The sequence below is a fragment of the Nansenia antarctica genome (genome assembly GCF_963989245.1).
Source record: "Nansenia antarctica genome assembly, chromosome: 11".
NCBI classification, from domain to species: Eukaryota; Metazoa; Chordata; class Actinopteri; order Argentiniformes; family Microstomatidae; genus Nansenia; species Nansenia antarctica.
In genome coordinates, this window is record NC_137681.1 from 26,743,259 (window position 1) to 26,753,258 (window position 10,000).

At 49.7% G+C, this 10,000-nt stretch overlaps 1 protein-coding gene across 1 annotated transcript in view; it reads right to left on the bottom strand.

The window, feature by feature from the left end:
• The window catches only part of tanc2b (tetratricopeptide repeat, ankyrin repeat and coiled-coil containing 2b), a gene marked incomplete at both ends in the record, with an annotated part of 133,344 nt that overhangs the window by 17,001 nt on the left and 106,343 nt on the right, over nt 1-10,000 (bottom strand). The window contains 7 exons of the mRNA XM_080541619.1: nt 1-67; nt 861-1,189; nt 3,539-3,817; nt 4,889-5,058; nt 5,623-5,854; nt 8,045-8,169; nt 9,165-9,452. The exon at nt 1-67 is cut by the window's left edge and continues 42 nt beyond it. Of these exons, the coding sequence (XP_080397745.1) occupies nt 1-67; nt 861-1,189; nt 3,539-3,817; nt 4,889-5,058; nt 5,623-5,854; nt 8,045-8,169; nt 9,165-9,452 (1,490 nt within the window). The remainder of the gene's footprint in view (nt 68-860; nt 1,190-3,538; nt 3,818-4,888; nt 5,059-5,622; nt 5,855-8,044; nt 8,170-9,164; nt 9,453-10,000) is intronic.

Below are 10,000 nucleotides of genomic sequence, written 5' to 3' on the forward strand. Positions count from 1 at the left end.
GGTCTGCTGCCTGTTCAGCTTGGTCTCCTGGCGGGAGAACCAGAAGGCCAGGAGGGTGTGGCCACTCCTGGGGGGGAGATAACACATCAACCCCTTCCCTCTTACTCTCCACTCCACCTCCCTCTCTCTCTCTCTCTCCTCCCCTCACCTCTCCCTCCATCCCTCTCTCCTGTCCTCCTCCTCACCTGGGTTCACAGAGGGACTTGGTTTTCTCCCCCTCCCCCCTCCCTACAGATCAGATCATCCCCTCTCCCTGCCCTCCCTCTCCCTCCGTTCCTCTCTCTCTCTCTCCTCTCCCCACCTTCTACTCCTTCTCCTTCCTCTCCCTCCCTCTCTCCTCTCCCTGCCCTCCCCCTGTTCCTCTCTCCTCTCCCCACCTTCTACTCCTTCTCCTTCCTCTCCCTCCCTCCATCCCTCTCTTCCCTCCCTCCATTCCTCTCTCCTCTCCCTGCCCTCCCTCTCTCCTCTCCTCTCCCTGCCCTCCCTCTCTCCTCTCCTCTCCTCTCCCTGCCCTCCCTCTCTCCTCTCCTCTCCCTGCCCTCACTCTCTTTGTCCTCTCCCTCCATTCTTCTCTCCTCTCCCCTCCTTCTACTCCTTCTCCTTCCTCTCCCTCCATTCCTCTCTCCTCTCCTCTCCCTCCATTCCTCTCTCCTCTCCTCTCCCTCCATCCCTCTCTCCTCTCCCTCCATCCCTCTCTCCTCTCCCTCCATTCCTCTCTCCTCTCCTCTCCCTCCATCCCTCTCTCCTCTCCTCTCCTTTCCCTCCCCCTCTCTCTCTCCTCTCCTCTCCCTCTATCCTCTCCCTCCCTCTCTCTCTCCTCTTCCTCCATCCCTCTCTCCTCCATCCTCCTCTCCTCTCACCTGGGGTCGCAGAGGAACTTGGTCTTCTCGCCCTCCTCCCTCCAGATGAGCCACTCCCTGAAGGAGGGGTGCACGAACATCCTGGTGCCGTCCCTCCTCCTCACCAGGAACACGGACAGGTTGTCGATGCGCTGGGTGAAGTCCTCCCAGTCCAGGGTGCCCTCCAGGCTCCCCGCGTTGATGGCCTGGTAGATCTGCTCGTCGGTGAGGGGGTGCAGGGAGGCCACGGCCACGTTGAGGAGGGGCAGCGCCCGCTCGAAGGACGACTGGGTGGGGAAGCGCATGTTGCACTGCAGCAGGTAGACCTCCGCCAGGTTGACCGGCACCACCTTGGGGAACCAATCAATCAATCAACCAATCAATCAATCAATCAATCAATGGAATGGTATCTGTATGGTTACTATGACACGTGTTACTCTTGTTAAGTACTCTCCATACAGTAGCCCTTTAAGTGCGTCTCGTGTGTGTCTCGTGTCTCGTCCTGTTTGTCCTGTTGCGTTTGCCGTAGTTGTTTTTCCGGGTTCAGAGCACGCTGGCGTCCGCGTTGTGACTGCCGCTTCTGTTTCCCGGTCCTGTCTTTTTGTATCCTGTCTTTTTGTATCCTGTCTTTTTGTATCCTGTCCTATCCTTTTTGTATCCTGTCCCGCCGACCTCCGCTGCCTTCCCCCCCGCCATCTCCCGCCTCTCACCGCCTTCACTACCGGACTGCAGTACTCACCGCCTTCACTACCGGACTGCAGTACTCACCGCCTTCACTACCGGACTGCAGTACTCACCGCCTTCACTACCGGACTGCAGTACTCACCGCCTCATCGTTCCTGTCCCCCGGCTCTGTGTTGCCGACCGACCCGCTGCGCGCCGCTCTCAGACATCGCTGGCCTGGCCGTGCTGTGCTACTACCCTCGTCCCGGGAGGTAGCCACCGCTCCCTCCCCGGTTCGGGGGTTGCCATCTCCGCAGGTGAGTGTCAGTCCTTCCCAGCCTTCACTCACTGCTGCGCGATTTGGTCGCTGGCATGGCACGGCTAGGCTGGCCGGCCGCGCGGGTTCGGTCCCAGGCTGGCAATACTGATGGCAACGGCGGCACCGCGCTGTCGCTCTGGTTCACTGCCTGTCGTTTTGCCCTGGACTCCCGGACATCTCACCTGCCCCCCACCTCCCCCTGCCCTTCTCTCGTCTCACCTACACTCACTGAACCACAACCATCGCCTCACTGCTGCTGCTGCCACCAAGGCAGGCATTCTCCGCTGCCGCCGCCACATCCATCGAGGCTCCCAGCAACATCAACACCGGACTCTACTCCACCCCCCCCCCCTCCCCGTTCGCTGACTCTGTGTTCCATGTTACTTGTTGTTGTTACTTGTTGTTTTTGTGTTTCCCCATGTGTATCCTATATTGTCAGCGTCTTTGAGCCTCGGAAAAGCGCTATATAAATGTAATACATTTTTATTATTATTATTAACATACAGTAATAATATAATAACAACAACAACAACAACAACATATATATTATATGCCATATATATACAGTACCAGTCAAAGTTTGGAATGGGAAAGTGTGTCCAAACCTTTGACTGGTATAACTATATATATATATTACAAAACACATCTGTTCACCAAGGCCTTTGCCCCCAAGTCACTGTTTCTGTTTTGCTTTGTTTGTTTTCTGCTTTGTCTGTCTGCCCTTTTTCCCCTAGAATTGTAAAGCGTCCTTGGGTTTTATGAAAGGCGCTATACAAATCCAAGTTATTATTATTATTATAATTATTATTATATATACATACAGTAGCCCTGTAACATACAGCAGGCCCTTTTCCAGGTGCTAAACTAACTTGACATTGTAAGGGAGTAGAAAGGGAGTCCTATCATCCATTATGCAGCACCCTCATATCAAATCAGATCACATTTTATTGGTCACGTACACCGCAAACAGCCACAAGTGATATAGTGTAATGCTTTTTGAGTCTACCTCCGTGTACAACAACAACCAATAAGTCAACAATATAATATCATAAAGTCATAATCTGGCGAGTAGCCAGTCATTCTGCACCAGAACTCTTTCTGTACCACACGTCACCTGGTATCACTTTATTCTAACAGTGCTGCTACCATCTACTGCTACCTCAGCAAGACTCATGTTATTGTGTTAGTTGTACTATTATATTCTTCAATTGTCTCTCGTCTCATTTGTCTTTTTTTCTCTTGTTGCTGCAATGTCAAGGAACTGAAGTCTAATCATTTGACTCTCTTATAATGGGATGAAACAATAAACTTGATTCTGATTCTTACATTTACATTTGAAATGTTTGGCATTTAGCAGACGGCTTATTCCAAAGCGACTTACAATCGCTACATTTGACTAAGTAAGTGAATCATCAATCAACCAGTCGTAGCAGGAAAAGCAATCTAGCTCAGGCCAGGGGCCATTTGGCAGTCGTCGTGATAGAAGAATAACGTTTCCTTGTTTCTTAGTAGACACTGGAGAAACAGTACACGGGGGGAGTAGACATCTCAGGAGAAACAGTATAGGGGGGGGAGCAGGCGTCTCAGGATTCTGATTCAATGGAGAGATGAGGAAGGTGTTAGCTAGGGAAGCTAGAGGAGCTAGTGAAGGGGATGACGTGTACAGTAGTACAGTAGTACAGTAGTACTGTAGTACAGTAGTACGGTACACACTAACCTTGTAGCTGGAGCTCTTGAGGACCAGGTAGCCCTTCTCGATGAGGTCGAAGGTGAGCTTGAGGTACAGGTAGGAGCCCTGGCTGAGGGCCTTCAGGTGGGTGCTGAGCTTGCCGAAGGTGGTGTTGTCCATCTTGCCGTTGAGGGAGATGTTGTTCTGGATCTCGGGGCTGCTGTGGATGCGGTGGAGGATGTACCCCTGCAGGTCCTGGTCGATGGTGTCGCTGTCCTCCAGCCCGTCCAGGGAGATGCGGTGGAACGGGAGCAGCTTGGTGATGTCCTAGAGGGGGGGGGGGGGGGGGGGGGGGGGAGGGGAGGGGGGGGGGAGGAGGGGAGGGGGGGAGGATGGAAGTGAAAGAAAACAGTCAGAATTGTGTTTGTGTGTGTGTGTGTGCGTGTTTTGGTGTGTGTGTGTGTGTGTGTGTGCGTGTTTTGGTGTGTGTGTGTGTGTGTGTGTGTGTGTGTGCGTGTGTGTGTGTGTGTGTGCGTGTGTGTGTGTATGTGCTTGCATGTGTGTGTGTTTTGGTGTGTGTGTGTGTGTGTGTTTTGGTGTGTGTGTGCTTGCATGTGTGTGTGTTTTGGTGTGTGTGTGTGTACATGTATCATAGTGTCATAATGTCCAGTCAAAACGCGTTTGGAGGTGTTTGTTTTTAGCCTGAACGTTTTAGGATTGTCCTCCGATGACGACCTGCTGATAACCTCTGCATCCACAAAACACTGGTTTCTCTTATGAGCGACATTATAACTAGAATGAATAACCATTGTGTTTGAATGACCACATACAGTACCAGTCAAACGTTTGGACACACTTCCCCATTCAATTGGCGTCCACGGCATTAGCTTCAAGGCATTAGCAGAATTAGCTTCAAGGCATTAGCAGAATTAGCTTCAAGGCATTAGCAGAATTAGCTTCAAGGCATTAGCTTCAAGGCATTAGCAGAATTAGCTTCAAGGCATTAGCAGAATTAGCTCCAAGGCATTAGCTTCAAGGCATTAGCAGAATTAGCTTCAAGGCATTAGCTTCAAGGCATTAGCAGAATTAGTTTCAAGGCATTAGCTTCAAGGCATTAGCTTCAATTGAATGGGAAAGTGTGTCCAAACTTTGGACTGGTACTGTACCTGTGTTGAAGGTAAATGGGGGGGGTTGTCCTACCTGCAGGGTGGTCCTGACAGTGTGGGGGGGGTTGTCCTACCTGCAGGGTGGTCCTGACAGTGGGGGGGGTTGTCCTACCTGCAGGGTGGTCCTGACAGTGTGGGGGGGGTTGTCCTACCTGCAGGGTGGTCCTGACAGTGTGGGGGGGGTTGTCCTACCTGCAGGGTGGTCCTGACAGTGTGGGGGGGGTTGTCCTACCTGCAGGGTGGTCCTGACAGTGACCACCAGTTTGATCCAGGGGGGGAACTTGTCGATGGTTTTACTGAGGAATGAGACAATGGTGTCGCCGTAGTCTGGCTTGTGGAACTCTGCCTCGTTCAGGCCGTCGATGAGGATGATGAGGTCGTCTTCAGAGGTGATCTTCCTCTCTGGGACACACAGGCGAAGCAGAGAGTATCAGTATGAATGGGGGAAAAACAAATACATTCAAGATATCATCCCATTTTGGGTTTCGTTGGGTCTCTTGGTGACATTGAATGTTCTACTGTACCTAATGTGCTTAGACTTTTATTTAGGGTGTTGGTAGGGTGACGACTTACATTTGTTATGATTTATGACTGGTTATGTGTCATGCGAGGACCATGTTCATGGTGTAATTATTACACAGAGTGGGCATGATATCACCTTTGGCCCCAGAGGCCTTAGAGTTACCTGGAGTTCCCCTCTGACCTTTGACCCCTATCCTACTGACCTCTAACTTCTGATCCCTGTCCTACTGAGGGTGTCCAGGTGCTCCAGGACCCTCTAACCTCTAACCTCTGACCTTTGACCCCTGTCCTACTGACCTCCTGACCATCCCTGACCATCCTACCCATCTGACCTCTGTACAGCGCGTCCAGGGGCTCTAGGACCCCTGACCTTTGACCCCTATCCTGACCTCTGACCCCTGTCCCACTGACCCCTGTCCCTCTGACCCCTGTCCCTCTACTGACCTCTGTACAGCGCGTCCAGGGGCTCCAGCACGCCCCTCCTGAAGGAGGCCAGGGGGTCCTGCACGCAGGAGCGCAGGCTCAGCACGCTCTGCAGGTGGGGCTCCCGCAGCAGCTGCTCCCGGTAGGCCAGGAGCTGCGGGGAGCGACACAGCAGCGCCGCCACGTTGTGGACGAACTCCGGCACCAGGCAGGTGTAGGCGTTGTCCGCCTGGCAGTAGTGGTAGGCCACCACCTGGGGGCGATAGAGAGACGTGTGTGTGTCCATTATATACATAGAGAGAGGTGTGTGTGTCCATTATATACATAGAGAGAGGTGTGTGTGTCCATTATATACATAGAGAGAGGTGTGTGTGTCCATTATATACATAGAGAGAGGTGGGGGGGGGGGATAGGGGGGGTAAGACTGGCAGTAGTGGTAGGCCACCACCTGGGGGCGATAGAGAGAGGTGTGTGTGTGTCCATTATATACATAGAGAGAGGTGTGTGTGTGTCCATTATATACATAGAGAGAGGTGGGGGTCAGACTAGGGGCTAAGTATGATAGAGAGTGGTGGGGGGGGGGGGGGTCAGACTGGCAATAGGCCACCACCTGGGGGCGATAGAGAGAGGTGTGTGTGTACATTATATACATAGAGAGAGATGTCTGTGTGTGTGTGTGTGGGGGGGGGGGTCAGACTAGGGGCTAAGTATGATACTGCAGAATCTTGAAGTAATTTTAGTACCGAGGGTGAATAACGTTGCCCACATTGTCAACATTCTAGACTTGAACTTTATTCACAAAAAATCCATAAATCATGATGCTTCATCGTGTCGCCAATCAAAGTATTGATGCTTGGTAAATACCACATAAAACACATGGCACTCTATTGTTTTTTTTGATACTGCTCCAAGAATATGTGATATGTGAAGGTACGTGACTATATTTTTGTATCTCTTTCGTATAAATGAAAACGAGCGTTGATACAACAGCATAACGTATGTATACGATGTTTTGGTTCAGTAAAAGCATTTGAAATTATGAAAACACTTGGCACTCTAGATGGTAACAATCCCGTAATTCTTTGGCAGTTAGTGAGTTGAAGTATTTGAGGGTGTGATTGATTTAGCTTTCGGGGTACAACTCCAACGGTTGGTTTGTGGCAGGCGAACTAAATCCTAAGTACAGCGAAACTATTCGAAATTATCTCTAATGAAGTATCGCCAAGTTCTTGTCATAATACCGTTGCTTTTCATCGAAAACGTCTGTTAAAATAATACAGAGTTTCCTTTGTTCTGTCAACTGGAATCTAGTTGTCTTCTAAGCCGCATTACTACAACTCATTTAGTACTGAGTCGACGTCTTCATGGTGGATGATCGCAGTGTAATGAAACATAATACTTTACTGCTTTACACTTTCCTTCATGAATAATTCAGTGTCCCTCACCGCTGTGTCGAGAGAATGTGAATCAACGTGTAGAACTAGATTTTTTTTAAAACACACAGTTGACCCAAAGGAGTTAAAAGTTAAACCACCGGAACAATATAAAATAAGGAAAATGAACTTTATCCTGCGTGCAGACATGATTAGCTATCTCGGCACGGTGAAGCTCGGTGACCTGACGGGCGCTAAGCAACGCTCAGGGCATGAAAGAGAGGGATGAGGTGAGCCAATTAGAAAGCGCCAGCGGCCGAGGGCAGCCCTGGGATTGGTGGATCAGACAGAGAGGTGGGGTCGCCAGGGCTACGCAGGGCCGGAGCGGAAAAACAACAAGTATCATAGAATGCTAATTTCTTTCCCGTCACCGAGGAATAAGCGGAAAACAAAGGGAGGGAGAGAGAGAGAGAAAGAGAGAGAAAAGACGGGGAGTTAGCTCAATTATTAATGCATGGAGTTAACAAGATCTAATAGCTTGGCTGGGAAATGGCTTTCTGCAGGGATAAATATTTCATAAGGCTCCCTGGCAAAGTTGTTTTTTCTTTTTTAAACACAAATGCATAATGCAGCAGGCTGGGGTTTGGGGAGGGGGGGGGGGTGACGGGGGGAGACTGGGGGGGGGGGAGAGGGGCCAGACACGGCCGCTGTGGTGATGCTCAAACACCGTGAAAGGCTTACACACATCAGACAGTTTTATAACTTACAAAGTCAAACTGCATTTATTATTGGTAACACGAACACACTAGTCTGTGTTTGTGTGTGTGTGTGTGTGTGTGTGTGTGTGTGTGTGTGTGTGTGTGTGTGAGTGTGTGTGTGTGTGTGTGTACATTTGCCTGGCCGTGTGTGTGAGTGTGTGTGGGCGTGTGACTGTGTGTGTGTGTGTGTGTGTGTACATTTGCCTGGCCGCGTCTGTCTGTATGTGAGTGTGTGTGTGTGAGAGTGTGTGAGTGTGTACATTTGCCTGGCCATGTGTGTGTGTGTGTGTGTGTGTGTGTGTGTGTGTGTACCTGAGACGCCAGTCTCCTCATGGCCTCCTCCTGACGCCGTCTCATCTCGGGGGTCCCGGGGCAGCTGCCCCCCCCCAGCGTGCCGTGGGAGGGCTGGGGCTGGGTGAGGGGGAGCCCCTCTCCATCTGGAGGAGACACACACACACACACACACACACACACACACACACAGACAGACACACACACACACACACACACACACACACAGACAGACACACACACACACACACACACACACACACAATTAGCATCTGCAACACCATGCTAGTCTTAATTAGCATCTCTCTAAGCTACACATCCTGTATGTGTTGGTTTTTACTGCTTTATTTCCTTTGTAGGTTCTTACTTTTGTCATGGTTTATGTGATGCTATCATGTCTATCAGAAGAACCATCGTCCTGCATGAGTGGCTGTTGTTTCTCGTTAATCCGTCTGCAACCAAAACTCTGGATCTTTCCATGAATTTGACATGAAGTCGACTTAAAAGTTATATTCAAAGTAAACTAATATGAATTAAATTAATTCACTAAATGAATATGTTGGTGTGGTGTGGTATGGTATGTGGTATGTACGTGTGTGTCAATGTTTGTTTGTATGTGTGTCTATTCTGGGTTGGGCCTATCCTCAATCTGAGCTCAGTAGCAAAGTTATATCAAGCAAAATATCACGTTCTCCGAAATGAAATATATAACGAAAAATATCTTGTATCTTAGATCAAACAAAAATATGTAACAATACATATTCTATGACGTGGTGGTTGAAAAACTGTGTCGCACCCTCACGTTCAGGACTCGTCAAACCCAAGCAAGGAGAAATCACTTCCTTATATCCTGAGATTGGGCGAGACCCATTTTCAAAATAAAAGTCTTACAGATCTTATAGATAGATGGGCCAAAGTACCACTTTCAAAAAAGGTTTTTCATAAATAATAATATAAAGCTTTTTGGCTCCAATTGGCTGTTCAATTGGAACAGAAGACAACAATATTGTGTATAATATGTAAAGTGATTGTCAGTTAGTGTCTGAGCTGATGCCCATATTTGGGCGTGCATTGGGGCGTGTATAACCCAGGTGTGTCAGGTGATAACCCAGGGGTGTCAGGTGACGGTGATGTCACCTACGTTTGGGCGAGGCCTGCGGACTGTCCGAGGCGATCTGCCTCATGCGGGTGCCGTGGCAACTGAGCGCCACCAGGCGGGAGACGATGGCCGTCTTGCCGTAGCCGATGTTGCCCACCACCACCACGCCGCGGTGGGCGCCGCCCCCGCCGTTGGTGCCGTTCAGCTGGGCGTCCACCTCCTGGAACAGCCAGTCCCTCCCCGTGAAGACGGAGTCCATGGTGATGCTGGGCACCTCGAACAGCAGCGGCTTCAGGGCGATGTCGGCCGGGCGGTAGGGGGCGAAACGCACTGGAGGGGGGAGGGGGGGGGTACAGTTAGGCCTACAGTACACACACACACACACACACAAACTTACACTTACACACACTCGCATGCAGCGAGTGAACTTGAATACAGTTGCAGTAATAACACTTTTATCAATATATTTTTATTCATTGTCTTATTATATTGTTAAATGTTTATCTATATTTTTTCTCGGTATATATGGATCTATTCGTGTCTTTTTCTTTTTCTTACTATCCTTCTTTTTCTGTATTTTTAAATGTGTAATGTGTAAAGCGCTTTGAATTGCCCCTGTTGTAGGAAATGTGCTACACAAATCAACTTGCCTTGCAGTACAGACAGTGAGTGTGGACTGGACATCCTGTTTATCTACAGACTTGTGTTGCTGTCGTGTTGCCTTATAACGCTGCGATCCGGTTGGTGGATAATGTGGACCAGAAAAAGATGGACTGTCTGCATGTGATTGTTTAGTCCAAACAAGTCTGCTATACGCCCACCGAACACGTTATTAGGAACACTATATTAATACTGGACTGTTGACAGATGTACAGCTG